The sequence below is a fragment of the Otolemur garnettii genome, unplaced genomic scaffold, assembly GCF_000181295.1.
Source record: "Otolemur garnettii isolate 467f Iridium unplaced genomic scaffold, OtoGar3 scaffold00028, whole genome shotgun sequence".
Taxonomy (NCBI): domain Eukaryota; kingdom Metazoa; phylum Chordata; class Mammalia; order Primates; family Galagidae; genus Otolemur; species Otolemur garnettii.
The window spans coordinates 1,629,579-1,652,892 of NW_003852423.1; the positions used below are offsets into that span (position 1 = coordinate 1,629,579).

Consider the following 23,314-nt stretch of genomic DNA (forward strand, 5'->3'; position numbering starts at 1 on the left):
GGGACTACAGGCACCCGCCATAATGCCTGGCTATTTTTTGGTTGCAGCCATCATTGTTGTTTGGCGGGCCTGGGCTGGATTTGAACCTGCCAGCTCAGGTGTATGTGGCTGGTGCCTTAGCCGCTTGAGCCAAAGGCGCTGAGCCAATAGAGGAGTATGTCAAGAGAGGAGGTAATATTTAATCTGGGCCTTGACATAGTAATGAGACTTGGAGAGCTAATATCTAAGGAAACGATTTATCACTCAGTAGAAGAGCACAGATAGACATGAAGACTTCTTAGAGTGGTGGATGGCTCTGTTTGCATTTATTTCTTTTGTTTTTGGTACAGAAGAGGCTGTGTTAAGTGGAATAAAGGTATATAATGAGGCTGGAACAGAATATGATCAGAAACAGAATATCATAAGAAATTAGTTTTTTGGTGAAAAATACAGAAGCTTTGAGCAGATGCTTCCCATAATTTGAGGTAGAACAACAATAAAAATACCAACAAAACAGCATATGAATTTTTGGAGATGGCAGAAACTAATAGAAGAAAACAAGAATTGTCAATGAAAAAACTTACATTCTATCAGCAATAAGCTGGAAACGGGTCTAACTGGCTTGTGAAAACTAATTCTGTGCATTTTTACTCAGATCTGAGGTCAGTGACATCACATTGGGAGATTGAACATACCATGGCAGGAGTGTGTACACCACAGAAATCAGCAAATGCTACAAATCAGAGCTACTTCTCCGACAGTTACATGTCAATGCTAATCCTACCTGATATGCAACCGTCTTCGTAGCAGAAAGCTCAATTTTTGGAAAAGAGTATTGTATGAAATCTCTTTATTGAAAAAATAATAAAGTAAGGAAAATATTTAAAAACATAAAAAATGAGCAAAGTAAAGGAAGAGGAAATAAAAAAGCCAATGAAGAAAAGAACATGAAGCAACAAAGAAAATGGAACGCGAGGGCTTACAGAGTTTAGATGCTGAAAATGAAAATGAAACAACAGGGCTTACATGAGTTTCAGAAACAAGGGCAGGCAAATAAGATTTTCCGCCTGTACTGTGAACGAAGCCTTCTTTATAACAAGCGATATCCAAACTACGGACACTCTGTTGGGAAATTATACATCAAGCACCTAACAAACTTCCTTTCAGTGTTATCAAACCTTCAGTGTGACACAGAGTTCTCAACATGTAGTATTTTCATACCTACCACGTGATTCAAACTGTTTTCTCATTATATCGTATATCTGTAGTCTTAACCTCATTGATCAAACTTACGGATACCTGAATTATCCAACATACGACATTTCCTATTGCTCTTTCTGCTAGGCCGCTACACCTCTTTCTGTTCATTATCAGCTTTATTTCCAAATACCTAGCTGATTCTTGCCATAGGTGTTTACAGCCATCATTATGTGTAACTTTCCATAGTTTAGTGTCATGGAAATGATTGGATATTATTTGAATTTTTAGTCAGCTATTTCCCCATCATCTTCCTTCTTTCATTCATTGGCTGATACATCATGTAACTTATATTTCTCCAAGCCATGATAGCTTTGGATAAACAATTAATATAACACTAACCACAGTAATAATCTCTTATACTAGTCCCCCTTATTGTAATTAAGGAATTGTGTCAGTATCCATGTGAAGTGAGTGACGGTGGACTGTTCCCTTTTTCTCTTGATCCTTCTGTTACTCGTATAAGACTTACTAGACTTATGTCACTACTGTTGACCAGCAATGTTTCTAGATTGCTGAGTTGCCACTCTTCATCACTGACACGTAGGAAGAATCAGGCAGACCCAATCTGAATAATCTCAATCATCTGTCAGTGTAGTAACTCAATGGTCAATAGACTCCACCCTGATTTTGACTTTTCTTCCCTAATCTGTTTGCTTAAACATTTTAGTGATTTCAAACAAAAGAAGAGGTTATTTTGAGAATGACTCATGAATCACAATATGGCTGAAATTATAACCAGATTTACTTATGCAATCAAATTAAATGTATACAACTAATTGCAGACATCTTTAAAATAATGATTTAAATGAGGGTTGAATTTTAACCACCAATCCCTCCTCCGTAGGGAATTGATAATAGTTCATCAGCATGGAGGGTCAGGTCTCTATCACAATCTCCTTTGCTCGTCCTCCTGATTATTCTTCCAAAATTCCACAATAGCTTTGATCGTGACAACTAAACCTTTTCTGCATTTTGTCTAAGTCACTTTGCATGTTGCAGGAGGACTTTAAGCTTCAAAAAGTTGTGCTCTTGCTGCAAAACTTTGTTTCTTAGAGGCACCATAATACAAAGGAAAGAACATGGACTTGTGATACAGACTTTGTTTCCCTATTTTCTTATGTTAGGGAGCTTATTTATTTTTTACTTTTCCTTTCGGGATTTTAGTTTCTTTAATATTTTTTATATTGCAAAATGTAATACACAGAAAACTGTACAAAACATGAATGTACAACTCAGTGAATTATCACAAAGAGATAACATGTGTTACTGTTAACCAGGTGAAAAGAGAACAATGTCAGCATCTCTAAAGACTCCACATTCTCTTTCCAACCATAACCTGTTCTTTTTTCTGAAGGTAAACAATTTTGTGATTTTAAACACTATATTTTAATGTACCCATTTTTAAACTTTACATTCATAAACTCATACAATATATATTTCTTTGAGTCTAATTGTGTTCAGCATTATGTTTGTGTGATTTACCTATGTTATTCATCTTCATTTTTATATAGCACTCCATCTCCATGACATAAAAATAAGTTTTAGGGAAGTGCCATGGTTTCTTTACATATTCTACTTTTAATGGATAAAGGAAATCTTTCCAATTTGGGGGCTATAATGTACAGTGCTGTAATGGGCATTTTATTTGTGTTTCTTGGAGAATTTATACACACATTTTTGTTGTATGTATTTCTGGATCCTGAAATACGCATGGGTTTAATTTTTGAAAATGACACTGTTGTCTATAGTGGTTGTTACAGTCTATACTCCTAGCAGTAGCACAGGACTCTTTCCATTGTTCCATATTCTTTTAGCACTTAATATTGTCAGTCTTTTAAAATGTTAGCCATTGTCGTGGCTGTGTAGTAGTATGTCAGCATAGTTTTGATTTGCCAGAACGCTAATGAGGTAAAGCAGTTCTTCACCTATTTATTGATCAAGTGTGTGCACCATTTTTGTTTTTGTTTTTATTGTTCGGAGTTCATTGAGCATACAAAGAATTAGGTTACACTGATTGCATTTGTTAGGTAAAGTCCCTCTTATAATTGTGTCCCTCCCCAAAGAGGTGTGCCATGCAAAATAACCTCCATCCCCCTTCCTCCTCCCATCTTCCCTCTCCCTTCTTCCCCTGCTCCCCACCTTGAATTCATTTTAGTTTTTCTTTTATGAAGGTATATATTAGGTCATCTACTGGCTTCATGTAAGAATTAAGTACATTGGATTCTTGCTACTCCATTCTGGCAATACTTTACTAAGGAGAATTTATTCAGACTCAATCCAGGTTAATATAAAAGATGTAGAGTCTCCATCATTTTAATGGCTGAATAGTATTCCATGGTGTACATATACCACAGCTTGTTAACCCATTCCTGCATTAGTGGGCATTTAGGTTATTTTCACATTTTGGTGATTGTAAATTGAGCTGCGATAAATAGTCTAGTGCAAATTTCTTTATGATAAAGATATGCACCATTTTTGAAGTACCAATTCAAGTCTTTGTCTGGCTTCATATTATCTTTTATTAATTTGAGTTATTTTTAATTAATGCTAGTGTTGTTTTCATGTGTTGAAATATCTATTCATTCTCTTAACAGTGGCCTTAGGCTTGGTGCCTGTGGCTCAAGCGGCTAAGGCACCAGCCACATACACCTAAGGTGGCAGGTTCGAATCCCCAACCCAGGCCGGCCGAACAACAATGATGGCTGCAACCAAAAAATGGCCAGGCATTGTGGCGGGCGCCTGTGGTCCCAGCTACTTGGGAGGCTGAGGCAGGAGACTCGCTTGAGCCCAGAAGTTGGAGGTTGCTGTGAGCGTGATGCTATGGCACTCTACTCAGGGGGATAGCTTGAGGCTCTGTCTCAAAAAACAAAAACAAAAACAAAAAACAGTGGCCTTAGATAATTAAAAGTAACATTTTAATGTAGCACAATTTATCACTCTTTTCTCTTATCATTAGTTTTTACAGGAGTGTCCAACATTTTTACTTTTCTATACTGCCCACTGAAAGAATAAGAGTTGTCCTGGACTGCAGATTAAGTATACAAACACTAACAAAAGCTAGTTTGCATAAAAAAGATCGATGCATACTTTTTGTGATATCTAACATCACAGAATAAGCAAAAAAAGTACTCACAAAACCAGCAGGCGGTCAGCTGGCCTCAGCTTGAACACACCTGGTTTAAGTATCCTTCCTTAATTCCCCACATTATGAAAACATTATCTTTATTCTTTTCTAAAAGCTTTATTTTTGACTTAAACATTTAGATGAACTTCACTTCATCTGGAGTTAAATTTGTATCTAAGCTAGAGGTCAAGTTGGTATTTTGTTTTGAATGTGACTATGCAGTTGACCATGTACTGAAGAGACCATTCATTCCATCTGGCTTGTTGTTAACTTTTTCCATATATACATGGATACTTTATTCTATTTCACAGGTCTCTGTCTATTCTTATGACATTATCAAGCTATCTTAACTACTGTAGTTTTATAGAAAGTCTTGATGTTTGGTAGAACAAGTCTCTGGGTTTGTTTTTCTTCTTCAAGACAGTTTTGGGATTGACTATATTTGGCTCTTCTGTGTATTCATGTAAAATACTAGAATCAGCCTTGGAAATTCTACAGAATACATGTAAATGGATATAAATGAATTTGGATTACTAATAAAAAAAAGATTTGTCACATTGTAATAATGGATGCTGATTAAGGGGACAATTTCTGTAATATAATTATAAAGAATAATTAAATGAAAAAAATTTTGTTAAAAATTAACTGCAAAGGGTGGCGTCTGTGGCTCAAAGGAGTAGGGCACTGGCCTCATATGCCAGAGGTAGCGGGTTCAAAAACCCAGACCCAGCCAAAAACTGCAAAAAAAAAAAAAAAAAATTAACCACAAAAACTAACTAAAAGAAAGTTTATGTAGCTATAGTAATATCAGGTGAAATGGATTTTAAGTGAAAAAAAAAAAAGAAGACGAAATAGAGATAAAGAAAGATACTTCATAATGGTGAAGTATCCCATGAACCAAGAAGATAAAGCAATTCAAATTTTATGTGTCTAATGCAGTTTCAAAAAATATCAAGCAAAAATTGAAATAATCAAATGAAAAATGGGCAAAACTTCAATCATAATAAAACATATTAATGTGCCTCTCAGTAACTGATGAAACAAGGAGACAATACAAGGGAATGGGGATGGTAAAGATTTAAATCCTTTAATAAACTTTCCTTAATTCAAATACATAAAAAAATTACAGAAATCTATCTAAAATTGCAGAATATTACTCTTTTTGAGAAAATTTTTAACATTTCAAAAATAGACTACATATGAAACATAAGGCAAGTTTCAATAAATTTCAACTAATTGAATTCATACTGAATACATCCTTACTATGGTGAAATTAAACTAAGACCAGTATTAAAAGATAATTAGGAAGTTTCATGTGTTTTGATATTCTAAATACACTTTAATACATTTGTCCAAAGCAATCAAAATGAAAATTAGAAAATATTTTGAACTAAATCATTATGAAAATATAAAATATTAAAGGTTGTGTGATACATAAAGCTGAATTTAAAGAAATTAGTTTTAAGTATATTGATAAGAATAGAAGAAACCTGTCCCAGAGCCAGTAGCACAGTGGTTATGGCACCAGCCACATACACCAAGGGTGGTGGGTTCAAATCCGACTTGGGCCAGCTAAACAACTGCAACAAAAAAATAGCCGGGCATGTGGCAAACACCTATAGTCCCAGCTACTTAGGAGAGTGAGGCAAGAGAATCACTTAAGTCCAAGAGTTGGAGGTTGCTCTGAGCTGTGATGTCACCGCACTCTACTCAGGGTGACATAGTGACACTCTGTCTCAAAAAAATAAAAAATAATAGAAGAAACCTTAAAATTAATAAAAGCATCTATCCCTTACAATTAGATAATCAACCCCAAAAAATGAATGCAAAGAAAGCAAAGGAAGCATAAAGAAAAAATGAAATAATGAAATAAAAAGCACACATGCAACACATAAGATCTTGAAAGTGAAAACGTGGTTCTTTGAAGTTAGTGATGAAATTGACAGAACTTTACCCAGGCTAATCAACAAAGAAAGCCAAACCCTGGGAAGGGGAAGGGGGACTTCACTATACATTTTAGTGGCATTAAAGGATTAGAAGAGAATATTGAAAATTATCTTTCAAAATAATTTTAAAAGTTTATTTAAAGTGGAAAAATTCTATATGACCTTGAATAACTGAATAAAGAAGACTGAAAATTTGAATGGTCCCATAATTATTAACGAAATTCAATCTTTTTATAAGTTGAATCTTTAATACTAAGTTTTTCAGGAAAAGAACAGATCTATATGGCTTCACCATTGAATCAAGGAGATAAGAAAACTTCACAACTGATTTTTTTTAAGGATTGTATAATATTGATTCTCCCCCCAAACCAATATAACATAATAAAGGAATATTCTAAAATAATCTTGCTCATAATCATAGTAGTTACAATGCTAAAGAAAATTTTAGCAATTTATCAATATCTTAAATAACCATAAAATTGGATTGTTCCTAGAAATGTAATATATTAATTTTTGAAAATAAGGCATCGTAATTTACCACATCAAGAGAATGAAGAAATAAAATATAACCACTTTAGTAATGAACAAATTTTTCTAATGATAGAAAAATTTGGCCAGGCATAGTGGCTTGCACCCACAATCCCAGAACTTTGGCAAGCCAAGGTGGGAGGGTCACTTGAGCCCAGGAGTTTGAGACCAGTATAGAAAACATAGCAAGACCCCTGTCCTGACACACACACACACACAAATTAGCCAGGCATGGTGGCACAGACCTATACACAGGTAGTCTGAGCTACTTGGAAGGCTGAGGCAGGAGGAACCCTTGAGCCTAGGAGTTCAAGGTTACAGTGAGATATGATCTTGCCAATGCACTTTACCCTGGGTAACAAAATGAGACCATATGTCTAAAACTAAAACAAAAACAAAACAAAATTTAAAAAAAGAGGAAAAAAATGAGAAAAAATTTATTAACTTAATAAAAGATATCTACAAAAAATTCTACAGTATAAATGAGATTTAAAGGTGAAATGGAAATTTTTTTAAAATCAAAAACAAGACAAAGGTTCTCTTACTGTTTCATTTTCCTTGGGAATCCAGATAGTGAAATGGGGTAAGAAAAATTAAAAAGCATAAAAATTAGAGAGGAATAAATAAAATTCCCATTATTCACAGATGACATGACTATAATTTCTATTAATTTTTAATACAAAATCTATTAAAATTATTTTCTTTTAAATTATGAATTAATTTGTAAATTTAGCAAGATTGGTAGTAAGTTTGGTATTAAGAATACATTGGTTTTATGTAACTAGTTAATATTAAGGAAAACTGAATGAAAAGTATATGGAAATTCTATACTGTCTTTGCCTCTCTAAAATTCAAAATTACTTAAAGAATTTTAAGATAAAATGATATATATGTATACACACCAAAAAAATTCACAAAAGCATCAAACATACCAAATTCTTAGGATAAATCTATTAAAGATGTGATCCCATTAACAAAATTGTATTTTTATAGAAATTTACAAACTATCAAATAAAATTAGAGAATATATTATGTGTGTGGTGAAAATGAAGTCTAAAGATGTCAATTATCTCTATTAGACTAATGATTGACTTCAATATATTTCATGAACTTTTATTTCTCATTCCATTTTATTCTCATGCTACTGTTTTTTTTTTTTTTCCTCACTCAGTTGGGAGTGATGTTTTTCTCTTTCACATGTTAGAATTGCCATTCTGCCTATGCTTGCTCTTGGTCTTTGTTTCTTTTCCACTTCTCTGACTTCCTGATTTATAGAAATACTCATCTCGAGAACTCATAAATAAAAACATATAACTACAGCCAACTGATTTTTGACAAAGTAGCCAAAAATAAACAAGAGAAAGGACACTCTTCAGTAGATGGTTCTAGGAAGATTGGATAGTCCATGCAGGAGAATGAAATTGGATTTCGTATCTCTCATTAGAATAGAGTACCCAGAAATAAAGCCAAATACCTATTACCAGCTCATCTTTATGGATGCAGGAAAAAACATACACTAAGGAAAGGACAGCCTATTCTTTAAATGGTGCTGGGAAAACTGGATAGCTAAATGCAGAAGAATGAAAGTGAATTCCTGTCTCTCACAATATATAAAAATTAACTGAAGATGGATTCAAGCCTTAAATGTGAGACCTGAAATTATGAAAATTTTAGAAGAAAACATAGGAAAAACACTTCTGGACATTGGCCTAAACAAAGAATTTGTGACTAAAATCCCCAAAACAACAGCAAAAAGACAAATAAATAAGTGGAACTTAATGAAACTAAATTTCTGCTCAGCAAGGGAAATAACCAACAGAATAAACAGACGATGTACGGTCTGGAAAAAAACATTCACAAAGTATGTATCTGACAAAAGACTAAAATCCAGATTCTACAGAGAACACAAACAAATCAGCAGGACAAAAACAACCTCACCAAATAGTGCTCAAAAGGCATGAACAGTGTAAAAACATTCCCTTCTCTCCATAACCATGCTAACATCTGCAGCTTTGGGACTTTGTAATATGGTTTATTCTCTCGGGGGTTAAGTGATATCTCAGGGTGGTTTTGATTTGCATTTTTATGATCATCAGGATGATGAGCATTTTTTCCATGTGTTTATAATTGATTCCTCTGTCTTCTTTGGAGGAGGTTCTGTTTGTGTCTCTTGCCCAATGATAAATGGGATTGTTTGCTTTTTTTGTTGTTGATTAGTTTGAGTTCTCTATAGATTCTGGTTGTCAACCTTTTGTTAGGCTCGTAACATGCAGATATCTTTTCCCATTCTGAAGGTTGTCTGTTTGCTTTAATTGCTGTATCCTTAGCGTGCAGAGGCTTTTTAGCTTGATTAAGTCCCATTTATTTATTTTTGTCATTGCTACAGTTGCCAATGGAGTCTTCTTCATAAAATCCTTCTGTAGGCCAATATCATCAAGAGTTTCCCCCACGCTTTCTTCTGAAGTCTTAGATTTAAATCTTTCATCCATTGTGAGTTAATTTTTGTAAGTGGTGGATGTGCATGGTCAAGTTTCAGTCTAAATCTATTGAAATAGAGATTTAAAAAATTTAAAAATAAAATATTACCATAAAAGAGAGAAATACCTGTCTGTGTTAGGAACCCTGTCAATGAATAGGAGAAACTATCTGGAAGCCATTCAGGGGAGGTTCAGTTTAGAAAATAAAATGTTTATCACTGTTCTTCTGATTCTTCACCTTAAAACTTATACCCTGGTTATAGTGGGCAACCAAGAGGAAGAACCCACTCCACTTCAATTTGTTAGCTGTGGACAGAAGAATAAAGGTCAACTCTCCATGTTTTCTTTCAGTTAATTCTTCTCCCATTCATTCAACATTTTAAAAACACACCTACAATAGACAGGCTCTGTCTTTGTCTTTACATGACTCACAACAAAGTAGAGAATGGCAGACATGGCCGACTACAATATAATGTGCTTGGTAAACAAGAGTATTTATGAGAAAGGAGCCATAGATGTGGAAACAATTTGCTCTATCAGAGAATCTGAGGAGCAGACAATATTTATGTTCATCCTTGAATAATTAGTAAGTTTTCACCCATTCAAAGGAGGATGGCGAAAATAGAAGTCAGGGAAGAGAACAATTAAAGGTACAGAGGTATAAAAATACTTGGCATATTTGGGAAACATCAAAACATAACATAAATACTCACAAGAGTATTTAATAGATTCTTTGCTTGTTTGATATATACAGCCATCTTCATATACCTGTTGTATTTGCATGAACTCTTTTTCGCTTATTTTTGTTCTTTTCTGAATCGTGCAAATAGCTGATTTTCTTGTCTCATGAGTATAGAGTGAGTGGCTTCTCCAAGGATATCTCTTACCTCTTGTTAAAGAGATGGATCTTAGCCAAATACAATGATTTTTGATGATTAAAATGATCCGATTCTATAAACCTAAAAATGACTTGCTCACAAAGTTATACTAGCACAATTTCTGTGGCATTTAAAAATAGCTATAGAAATTACATGGTATGTGCAACTTAACAAACATCTGAATTGCGTCGATGCAGTATTGCAACTTTCCTTATAAGATATAGACAAGTAAACTTGCCTGTTTCTGAGCCCAGCAAATTTGTATAAAGAATTGCTCTAAGTGATGGTTGTGGTTAAGCTTTAGATAATATAAAGTTGGATGAGAACTGCATTTGTCAAGAAATTGTGTTAAAATTATCTAATGTATCTTGTAACTCCGTGATTATTATCATTACTTAACGGAATTGCTCAATAGAAATGGCATGATGGGTGTGTGATTTTCCTACATCTGCATCTGCTTTATCTTGCTGAATTTTTTGCATGTGAAAGTTCTCTTGTTTGCATAACTTACTTCCTTATTTATCTTTTAAAACCTCTTACTAACACTGATTAGCCTCCATAGTCAATGTTTTTCCTATATCTTCTTGGCCAACCTAAATATATAACAAAGCTTTACCACATATTCTTATTTTTTGATTCCGCTTTATAAAAATGACTATTTACTTAATATTATTTCATTAGTTAGTGATTAGATTAACAATAATGACCAATACTCATAAATATGTGTTAAATGGATCCTTCAATCTGATGCTTTTAGTGCTTATAATTGTGAGTGATTAAATCAACAGACTCTCTAGAAAAGACAACTCAATTCTGTGTCCCTCCATACGAGGTCTTAATTTTATGAAAACAGACTGTAAATGCTGCTTGCCTTCTTGCCAAATGAGAAAACATTACCCATTACCTTCTCTGCGGAGCTAGCAGAGGAAAAATAAAGTACCTACATTCAGAACTTTCTGAATTTGGCTCTGTCTGTATGTATACAGTCAAAATGAAACAAATTGGGGCAATTTACTAAAGGTTAAATCCTCTACCTGACATTCACCTAAAACAGGCAGGGAAATGATTTGGGAGGTTTAAATTAGCAATTTAATTGCCTTAATTCTCTGGATTGCTCTTCTATGTAGACTCAATACTTTCGCATCTCACTGAAGATTCCCAATTGGGAGTTCAGAAGTTTGTATTTGTACTCTCACCACCCTGAATCACGTACGCTTCCTTCATAACTCAATCTTGAGCATGGCCCAGAGACCTCAGAGTGGGAGGGTCCCGGAGTCAGGATTGTTACCTATATGACCCGCCCCTAGCTTTCTGTGTCTGAGCTGGCACCTTTGAGATTGGCAGCATCTTTACTCTGAGGTCACAGGGAAGCTTTTTAAGGAACTAAAGATGTGCACATTGCCTTCTGCTTTTGTTCTGAAATATGTGAACATACAGTGATGTTTCAGAATATTTTATTCGTCAAATGTACCTGGTTTTTATTAAAAATTATTTTCTTTGCACGGTGAGAAAGGAGTGCAAGATTATTTATGAAGCAAGATAGCTCCGTCCACCCTGCCTAATTCTCAGGAAAGTTTTCCAAGTAACCTTCAGGTTCGGATTCAGTAATTCCTCTAAGAGTATTGCTAGGACAACATATTCTTGAAGATATGATTGGAATACCGAATTTTAGAAAATGATTTTAACAAATTTCGAGCGTTAAGATTTCAGAACCTTGCCCTGACGCTGAATGGTGGTGGTGGTAGGGTTTTTTTCTCCTCTCACTATACTGTATTGCAAATAAACCTTTTGATGTTTTAAAGGTTTTTCTTTGGCAGCTAAGAAAAACACTCTGGAAAGTTATATTTAGTGAATGTACCCGTATATAAATATCCCTGAGCTAGTCTCTTATCCTGTGGCATCTGGAAGAAAGGTGCTATTGTTTTAGACTCATGATTGAAGTATAGAATAATCAACTCAGAGAGCCCCTGGGGGAAAGATTCACTCACATATGCTGTGGAAACTTGTAATCCCTGAGTTTTTTCAGTTTTTCCTATAGACAAAGAGACATAGCCGAGTTGATGCTTTGGTTCATCGAGTGACATCAAGTTCCCTTTCCTGCCATGTTATCGTTTGACATCCAGTTTTTATTTGAGACCCTTAACTTTAAATTTTCTAGGGAAACTGATGGTTTTATTAATTCATTTGTTGCTTTCTGGGTTACAACAGCTGGACAGCTATTTTGTTTGCAAGGGCCCCGGCCGTGCACTTTCTGTGGCAACACGTCGAGCTCATCACCAAGGCATTCCCAGGGATGCCTTGTCAGGCTCGATTCTGGCAAATATGCTCCATAAAATTTTTTAAAGCTTTTCTTCATTTTCTGCTAAAGAATATTTGCTGAGCTTCGCCACGAACAGTCAGTGTCGTTCCAAAAGCTCGTGACAGATTGGCAAGATAGGAGTTTGTCCTGTGTTTACAAACAGACATCTGCATAGTAGGAATGAAGTGGATGTTAAATGAAACCACAGTTATTTGAGCTTTGGTTTTCTTTGAACCTTATCTGGACTACTTTAGTCAATGGCCAATGACTCAGAGCAGCTGTGTGCCGTGGCTTTCCATGATGAAGCGTACAAATGTGCAAGGTGGTTAAATAGAAAAACACGGCCGGAGTGTGGATAATAGACTGCCCACGTTCTGTCTCCCGCCACTTCCCTAAGGTTTTCTTTGCAAGGCCCAGCTGCATATACAGACAGGATGGAATTTGGTTTGTAAGAAACCTACAGAAATTACACAAATAACTCAGATTTTTAATGAATAATACACAGACATGCACCTGCTTCGGAGACTTCATAGATTCGTCTTGTGACCAATGGAAAAGCCCCTTGGAATTCAATTACATGGATGCAAAACAAAACAAAGCTGGCTACACGTTTAGAACTAATATCAGCAAAACGTTAACTAGTTCTTGGAGCCAGGTTTTCTGAGGATTAGGTTGTTTCAGTTTGCTTTGCTTCTGTGAGACTTCCTATAAAGTCACAATATTCTGCTCATCTTATTATCTACTGTTCTTACAGCTGGAGCCGCTGGCAGAAGATATTCTCCACCAAGCTCCGAATAGGAACGCTGTTATTTCTTTACAGAAGATCGCTGAAATTCAAAGTATGTCTTTAAAGTTTCTAAAACATTTCTAATCAGGTAACACTAACTACCAGTGTATTGCCAAGTGGAGTAAAAATAAACCTACTTATTTAGAGCTCTTATAATTTGCACTATGTTCTTCCCTAAGGGTCTTACTCCATGGCTCTAAAGGTGGCAATCTTGTCTCTTACTGATGACGTAACACGGAAACTCTAGCTTGAAAATCTTGTTTTTCTCATATTTTTCGGGTACTTAATTTTTTTCCCATTACTAACCACTAACCATTTACATGAAGCAAATACAGCAATTGTGATTATATAGGCCAGTCTTAACTAAGGGCACTTGCTTCTTAATGATGTTGGAATCTGACAATCACTGACTGGTTTAAAGTGTGTTGAGAGAGGAAAAATTTAAGGAGAAAGCCTCTCTGTGGGAAAAGCCAACTTCAAGAAAAATCCCTAGTAAGTCAGAGATTTTCTGACTGTCCAATTTCTCTCTCTCCTTCTCTCTCTCTGCCTCTGTCTCTCTGTCTCTCTTTATTTCTTGCTCTCTGATTAACAAATTAACATGAAGGGTAACATGAAGGGAAAGGCCAAATGGCAAAATTAGGTATTAAGGAGAATCAGGAAAATGCTTAGCTTTGCTATTATCCCATAAAAGCATTTTAAAAACACTATTGAAGAAGTCACCTTCTAGCCATCCTTTTGGCCAGTCTGGAGATAAGGCTGTGATTGGAGTTATATTGCCCACTCATCGGATGCTGTGAATATTTAGAAACATGCTCTACAGAAATGCAAAATAATCCCTCCTTTAACTTAATCTCACTCTTGCCTAGATTGAGAGCCGTATATACCTAATAAATGTTTATTAACTACATGTCCTCACTGAAATAAACTATGAATTTCCAATATTTTTGGAGAACAGAAAAATAAACTTTCAAATACTGGGGCGCACTGCACAAGTCTCTGATACAAGGGCTAAGATAGAAGAACTGACAGAGACAAAGCAGGGAAGGCTGGAGATGATTTCATAACCTTGAGTAGAAAATCCTGTCATTGTCCTGGCTTTTTCTCCTTTCCACTGAGGGTAGACTAAAAGGGCCTATTACACATCATTCTAGATCTCAAAGCCGGGAATGCTGGAGTGATCTTTGACTGCATTCTCCTATTCGTCCCGTCCAATGTGATATAATATCCTAGCAATGACATTCTGCTGCATAGTGTTTTCCTTTCACCATTGATGTTTTCAAGTCACGTGTGCAGGCTTCAGTAGCCACTCAAACCTGTGTGACTCTTGAGAAGGATTTGCTCTGCTATCAAAACTCACTGTCTGAGAATCCTGCCAGTATGGATTGTCAGTTCCTCTCTTCTACTACAAACTGCATTTCACACCACCCAACAATGATCACTTCTCCCTTTCCTTCTAAATTCTTAGTGATTATCCCATCCAGCTGAATAATTCAAAAATTCTGTAACTTCTCAGGACTAACGTGTGAATTTGGAGCAGTGATAATTGATTTTTAATTGTTTGATTATCTGAAATTGTTGTATATTTAGAAGTCTGTTAGTCCTGGTTCCTTAATTTGATGATAATCAGCAAGAGGATAGGAATCATATTTTTTCATCTCTGGTTTCCCTCCATAAAGGGTTAGCAACAGGGAGGAACCAAAGCTTGCATGAATGGAAGCTTCTAAAGAAGAGCTCATATGTCTGAATTAAGGATATTTATTGGGTATTTTGTTGGTTTATCCAGCATTTATGCCCTCCTCACAGGGAGCTATCTGTAGACTGACATTAAGTCAGTTAACACACTTAACACTGATTGGTTAGAAAATGGGCACATGATACAGTTCTGACCAATGAGAATCAAGGCTGGCTTCATGGGTATTCAATCTGTGAAACCGCAGAAGTTCCCTACTTAGAACACCCCATGCTTAGTTTAAGCTTCTTGCTGTTGCTGCCTTAATATTCTTACTAAGTTTTTTTCAGTTTTTCAGAGTATTATGGGGGTACAAACTTTTGCTAAGTTTTGAAGCAGCAGGCCAGATTTTCATTTTGCCCTGGGTCCTGCAAACTATGAGAGTCAAGGTGATGGTGATGCAGTGATAGTACAAGCACCACTAGCACTGTGGTGAGAAGAAACCACAGGAAGGGTCGAGGGCATTAAAGAAAAGATAAACCCATGGAAGAAAAGCGACTTCTCACCATTTGGAACATGGAAGGAACATCAGGATGACGCGGTCGGTGCTGCCACTCTGACCGCCCTGTGGTGCAGCGTTGTGATTCTAATTGTGTGTCCTTGGGCTCCTCTTCTAGACTAAAGGAACAGAAAAGAGCTGTATAACGTTCATGGAGCAGTGAAATCAAGTGCGATTTCACAGTCTCAAACTTCATAATGAATTACTTGGGGAATTAGAATTAAAACTGTGGGCTCTTACATTAGCAAACAATGTTTGATTTTTTTCACAATACATGAAATTCCCTATCTTAGATCCCATCCTTCTAGTTGAGATGCTCCTGTAGCCCTCTGGGCCCTTGATTGGGCTCTCCCTGCCCCCTTAATGGAGAAAAGTACACAGGAAAGGCCACGTAATTTGTGGGGACCTTTCCTTGTTAAAAAGTTATTAATAATTTGGGCAGAGCACTGACCCAAGCATGGGCTCTGGTGAGCTAGGGGCCCTTTGCAATTGCACAGGTGACCAAAGCCACCCTGAAGCTATGCTTTGTTTAGTGGGAGCACCTCCTCTTCACACAGGCCTCTGAGGGTCACACAGGTGCCTCATTTCAACTTCAGGAGGTGTTCGGATTTCAGCCCACCTCCCACCCCTGGTTCTGAAGGATTCTTTTGTACTGCAGTTTGGAACTAAGTATCCGAAAGCTATGTCAATGTTCAGAAGCAGGCCTTGTAGCATGTGGGAAACATTCAGGCGAGTTTCTAGATAGCTTGGTCCCAGGGCACACGGCAAGGTGCTGACAGGCCTTGTGTGGATTTCTTTTTGAGAACTGAGCCCCCCAGCTGAGGGGATGCAGGTGCTAGAGGCTGTGATTAGCATTGGCTCCTTGCCTGGCCACATGTGTGTGAGTATTTTGCAGCAGGATCATCCCTGTCGTTCCATCTTTGTTTACGTTGCTCACGTAGCTGAGGAGAAGGGGCCTTACAAGGCCACTACAGGGCAGCCATTTCTCCTGACAGGTGAAGGCCCTTCCTGATGGGAGAGAGTTGGGTTCCATCTCGTATATAAGATTTGACCAGTTTAGAAATTGCAAAAGGGAATTATGGTTTTAAAAAAGCTTTATGTTATTCTTCCAAAAATTGAAAATATGATTCAGCCATCCCATTTGCCTGTATTTGCCCAAAATAATTGAAGTCAGAATCTCAAAGAGATATTGGCACCCCCATATGTATTGCAGCACTACTCATGGTGGGGGTGGAGACGGGGACGGGGGGAAGCTAAATGTCCATTCATGGAAGAATGGGTAAAGAAAACATAGCATACACCAAAAACGGAATATTATTCAGACTTTAAAAAGGAAGTCCTGCAATCTGTGATATTTAGCATAATATCCTTTCACGGCAAATATTATCTTTGCTGATGTTCCAGTTTGTTTTTAATTGCAGTGCCTTTTGCATAGTGTCTGACGTGTCATGGGTGCTCTGCAAACAGTTGTTGAATGAATGAATTAGCCACATTTTTTTTTTCCTTAAGCCCAAATTGATTTTTGTAACTAGGCTAAGATCATTATACTCCTTGGCCAGCCCAGGCAGAATGAGGGACAAACAAGAGCAGGGACACCGTGTGAGAGCCCATCTCTTCTCCCTCTTTTACTCCCCATGCGGATGAGTCATCTATAAATTAGGAAGAAAACAAATAACTTCCACAAGCTTCCATTTCCATGGCTAAGTTGGAGGTGGCAGTTCTCAGAGCTGAATCTTGTATATAGGTGGCTGGCTTCAATCACCAATAAGTGATGTCAGGGAAGAGTCGGTTCAGAATAGTATAAGGGCCCTGCAGAATTCCCGCACCTTCAGTTGCTTCCAGAATCCATGGGACATTGATGGATTCTCCTCCATAGCAGGATAAGAAGCAGAGGTCTCAAAGGCCAAGCTTCACACCAATGTTGGCCCATGGTAACTTTTTCACTGGTTTTGAAGGGGAAGAACCAAGAGAAGTGAGTTCTCCGTAAAACTAAATTTATTCAGTTTGAAAGACTATAATTTTAAGTTCTAAAAACATATTATGAATGATATTGACATTGACCTGTGAAACCCCAAAATAGAAGAACCACAAACATAGAGCCGTAGTTTCCCTCTATTTATTTAAATTTCTTGGTAAGAATAGGGTGCCTTTTAAGTGTCAACTGATTTTGTAGACTTCCTGCATAAAATAGTGATAATCATAGTGTCTTTTGACTTGTGGATTAAGGAAATACATATGAGTACAAGGATTCTTTCAAAAATTTGCTGCAACCCTCCAGTGGTTTGCCTTTGATAAGCTGAAAAACACTAGGGTAGAAGATTTAACTGTGGAATGAATTCCGACATAATCCTCCACTCACCAGCCATGTCGCGAGGAGCAAGCCACTTCTCCGAGGAATTCCAAGACAAATGGCATGGTATGTCACTGTGCTGTTTTTCTAAGTAGGTGCTACTGGGGCAACAAAATGACAGATAGCAGAATCACAACAGAACGGTGGGAATCTTCCCCTCAAGTCCACTTTCATTTTTTCCCCATTCTAGGGATTCTCCCCGGTTTAGAGAATTGCTGTCTTCTTAGAAATCCTCATTATGCTGATCAAGGCAAACTAGTGACATAGACCAGGATGAGAAGGGATAGTACTGGGAATTTCACTACATGTTCTCATTAAACCTATTTTATTAAATGGAAGTGCAACTTCCACATTTGCTGTACACAAAATTTGGCAGTATACCTAATCCTCTGTTTCTTAATCCTCAGAGTATTATTTAGGCCAATGAGAAGTGAATGTGTAATCCTCTGAATCTGTCCACCTTTGAGGACAATTTGTTGCAGAAGGAGAGTGTCAAAAGTAAATATGCGGTTGGCTACCGGGTAATCAGTTGGTTCCAGAACACTCTTTCTCACATTCTAGAGAGAGAAGAATGAAGTGAGGTTCTCTCCCAGATTTTCTCTGGGAGAACAGCAGCAAGAATATTTGACACCTACTCCTCGTGACAACTGTACTTCCTGTTTGTTTTGTGTCTGTGCCACTGAGTGACTGGCGGCCTCCTTCTCCTCCTCCTTCCCTCCTTCTTGCTGTTCTTTTCTCTCATTCCTCCTCTTCCTCAAGAAAAAGACAAATCCTCATTTTGTTGATTTTATTTTTTACTCTATTTCCCATGGGACAGAACTAGTTGGAAAAATAACCTATACAATGTTGATATTGTATTAGAACGGAGAATTAGAGTATGTGCTATCTAGTTTTTTTGATGATTAAGAGATCTGGATACCATTAATTAGTGAACGGAGCTATTAAAGGAAGATAAGACTTGATGTAAAGATAACAACCATTGTCTTTTAAAATCCAATTTATCATTCCCTCTCATCACCATGAAACACTCTACCTACCCTCCCCCCCAGGAGAAGGGTAATTTACATCAGCTAATGCAGGAGAAAATCCAGATTGTTTCTAAGCTGAAAGGAATTTGTATACATCTCTTGCTGTCGGGAGAATTGTCTAATATTTTGACCTCATGGGGCTGTGCACACAGTGAAAAGCGCTTTCGCCCCAGATTGCAATGCGTGCTGCATGAATCTCCCTGCAGTCTTTACCATCTTCCTGACTCCACACTAAGGTGCTAACCCAAATCAGGTTTTCTTCTTTTTTGGTCTCTTCTTATGTCATTTTGATTTTCTGCCATTTCTCTTGTCTCTTGTCTTCTCTCTCCTCATTTCCATCCCACTGAGATCCAGGGGAGAAGGACAAGAAAATATTTCCAATGTTGGAAAGGAGCTTTTAACTCAGAAATTTGAGGTTTTATTTCAAGCAGGGAAGAAGCATGATCAAACCTGTGTTTCAAAAGATCACTGTGCCTGCACTAGTGAAGATGAGCAAGGCAGTTGTCACAAGACGTAAGCAGTTTAATTCAGAAGAAGAATCTTCACAACAGGAGTTTGGTAATTAGTTGGCATGAAGAGGATTCATAGCTTCCAGATTTTCTGACTTGGAAAATGGAGATAGCAATGGTTACCTCCTGAAATAGGTAACCCTGAGAAAGAAAGGTTTTAAAAGAAAATAAAAAGTATTATTAGATTGAAGAAAAAGGTTTTGGCCTGGTGCAGTGGCTCATGCCTGTAATCCTAGCACTCTGGGAGGCCAAGGCAGGTAGATTGCTTGAGCTCAGGAGTTTGAGACCAGCCTGAACAACAGTGAGACCCTGTCTCTAAAAATAGCCTGGCCTAGTGGCAGGTACCTGTAGTTCCATCTACTTGGGAGGCTGAGGCAACAGGATCACTTGAGCCCAAGAGTTTGAGGTTGCTGTGAGCTATGATGCCACAACACTTTACCAGGGATGACAAAGTAAGACTGGGAAGGAAGGAAGGAAGGAAGGAAGGAAGGAAGGAAAGGAAGAAAGAAAAACTTGGCCAATGGAAAATCACGAACATTTGGGGGAAAGAAGCTTGTTTCTAAACATTAATTTTTTTGCCACACTAAGGATATGAGGGGGTAAAATTATTTAGACCAGTGTTTCTCACCCTTCCTAATGCTGTGACCCTTTAATACAATTCCTCATGTCGTGGTGACCCCCAACCATAAAATTATTTTCATTGCTACTTCATAACTATAATTTTGCTGCTGTTATGAATCATAACATAAATATCGGATATGCAGGAGACCCTCAAAGGGGTCACAACCCACAGATTGAGAACTGCTGCTTTAGACAATGCAAAATTGTCTTTTTTTTTTGTTTGTAGTTTTGGCCATGACTAGGATCAAACCCACCACCCCCAGTATATGGGATCGGCGCCCTACTCCTTGAGCCACAGGCACTGCCCCAAATTCTGTAAGCTTTGAATAGAATTAATAGAATAGTAATTATTGAGTGCTTACAAAGTACTATTCTAAGAACTCCTGCTAATGTAAATTAATTCATTCCATCTTCTCAACAACACTATGTGGTAGTTACTGTTTGACTTCTAGATCACTGCTATATAAACTGAGGCACATCCAGATTAATTAAATTCCCCAAGGCACACAGTGGAGCAGGCAGAAGCAGGCAGCCCAGTTAGAGGATCTTCCCTCTAACTCACGATGTTACACTGTCTCACAAATCATTTCATTCCTTTTGTAAAGTTTGTGTGTACTTCTCCCCATTTCTTCCCAAAGTAACAGGTTTAAAAACAAATTTACTTAAAATTTGAAATTTTGGAAGCTCTGGCTAATTGGGGTGTAGCCACAGTCAGATCTGGAAGTTCACTGCTGAATTACAAGGAGCCATGGATCTATGAATCCACTTTGGAACCCCTTGTAAACTTGCAAAATTCATCTAATCAGAAAAAAAATGCAAGGATTGGCAGAATTTCAAATCCCTGCCCTGTTGAGTTTAAAACCCTGACTGTTGTCAGGTGTGAGCTGCTATTTGTCATATATTCTTTGGCTTTAGTCAGAGGCCTTGACGTTAGAGCCCTGGGCCAGGCAGACCTTCATTGAAGAAAAGCAGCGTTAGGCATTTCCCCACTATTAACCCCGCCAGCCCTCGCTTGTATCAGCGCCAGGTCAAACTCGTACACATGGCGTTTGGAAAGCTGATTTTGAACTTCTAATTAGCCATTCTCTTGAACTGTTGAAACGCTTGTTATTGTGTGGTGGAGCCATAATACTAGACTGTACCAGAATAAAAAGGAAAATCTGCCATCTGCTTAGAGACTTAAATTGTCTTGGTAACTTTTTTTTATTTCAACTGCATCTGCAATTATGAGGGTTTTTTTTTTTTTTTTTCACTCACAATTCCAGCAAGGCAAAAGTAATCTAACCAAGAGAATAAATACAACTATGCATTTTCCTAGGACTGAAAACTCTTTACGAATGCTATTCTTGCTATTATATACTTGGCTGTTAGCATACAGAGGAGACTCACGTATGTACCTGATATGATTCACTGAGAGGTGGCCCGCGGGGAGTCAGGCTTGAGGGAAGATAATTTCCTAAATATTTATATACAGAGGGGGCCAAAATAATGTATACACATTTCTTTTTCTTTTTCTTTCTTTTTTTATTTTATTTTATTTTATTTTATTTTTTGAGACAGAGCCTCAAGCTGTTGCCCTGGATAGAGCACTGTAGCATCACAGCTCACAGCAACCTCCAACTTAAGTGATTCTCTTGGGCTTAAGTGATTCTCTTGCCTCAGCCTTCTGAGTAGCTGGGACCACAGGCACCTGCCACAATGCCTGGCTATTTTTTTTTTTTTTTTTGCAGTTTTTCGGCCGGGGCTGTGTTTGAACCTGCCACCTCCAGTATATGGGGCCAGCACCCGACTCCTTTGAGCCATAGGCGTTGCCCCAATCTATACACATTTTAAGAAAGGAAAAAATGTATGTAAATCATAATAATATATGTGGATAATAAAAGATGAACACAAGTCACATTGAACACCTCTTGTAGTTGCAGAAGTCAAATGTGACTTGAATATTACATTTTTAATATGTTGTTTTCTTTTCTTTAAATGTGTATACAGATTTTTGGTGCTCTCTGTATATTATCTCTGGTCCTCACACAATTCTTTAATGCATAGTTGTTTTTGTCATTTTATTTATGAATAAATGGAGGATTCAAAGTTTAGGAAGATTGTTGAAGGTGTTTCTACAAGTAAACAGTAAAACCAGGATTTTAATCCTGGTCTGGCTGTGGGGGCAAAAGCCCATTTTCTTTGTATTCTTATTCCCACTCCATTTCAGAAACAAGAACAGAATTCCACCAGACTTCCTATTCCCAATGTAGCAGAATAGACACTGTAACAAGCCTCTCCTAAAATATAATACAATCCCCATGCATTGAAACAAACTATTTTAATACAGTATTGAGCTTGCTAGAATGTAAGGAATTGGGAGAGGGAGGAAATAAGCTAAGATTTAATAAGGAGCAGTAAGCAGTAAGTCACATAAAAATGGGGAGTACCCTGGAGGGTGTGATGACGTCAGTGCTATAATGTGCAGGAAAGCCTAAGACCGGCATGAAAGTTGGAACTGAATTTGATGGCTTCAAAGAGTTTTCATCCTAGTCCACTCCTGGGTTCTGGAGGAAGCCAGGAGGATACCTTTCTGGAGAAAGGCAATCCTAATTTAGACCTGCAGATAATGCGAAGCTCAAGTCCAACAAAATGTGGGTTCAAATAAATAAAAACATACGTGTTTAATAAATGAACAAAATCAAATGCATGAAGACACAAACCACTATGGAGAGTCAGCAGAAATGAGAAGCACAGAATAATAAGCCTTATTTGTGGTTTTTAAATAAAGGAGGGGGATTACTTTTACATAATAATGGATGAAAAATATGAATTTATTTTTCACTCTTTCATGGAATCCCAGTAAAATAATGATAGAATTTCTTTTTTTTTAAGGCATATACACATAGGATGCCTAAAGGAATGAGAAAGGAAGGCAGTGCCTGTGGCTCAAAGGAGTAGGGCACAGACTCCATATGCCGGAGGTGGTGGGTTCAAACCCAGCCCCGGCCAAAAACTGCAAAAAAAAGAATGAGAAAGGAAATAATAGGAATCTATATAACAAGTGACCCTCTGTTACTCTGTTAGCGGACGAAAACACTGAACCCTAAACCACCCCTGGAACACATCTCTCTGCCACAGATGGAGACATCAGGCCATTAAACTCATGCCATGGGATTGCTGACCTGCACGCTCAAGACTCTATTTTATTTTCTGGTTTTTAATTCCTCATTTCTCCTCATTCATTGTCTTCTTTTCTTTCTTTACTTCTTTCTCTGACCAGCTTAAAAATTATAACACTTTAAATTAACTTTCTCTTCT

General features: G+C 37.2%; 1 protein-coding gene across 2 annotated transcripts in view; it reads left to right on the forward strand.

Moving 5' to 3' along the window:
• The window catches only part of HDAC9 (histone deacetylase 9), a 906,973-nt gene that overhangs the window by 841,077 nt on the left and 42,582 nt on the right, over nt 1–23,314 (forward strand). For both annotated transcript variants that reach the window (XM_012804388.2, XM_003788483.2), the window contains exon 24: nt 13,246–13,330. In XM_012804388.2, the coding sequence (XP_012659842.1) occupies nt 13,246–13,330 (85 nt within the window). The remainder of the gene's footprint in view (nt 1–13,245; nt 13,331–23,314) is intronic.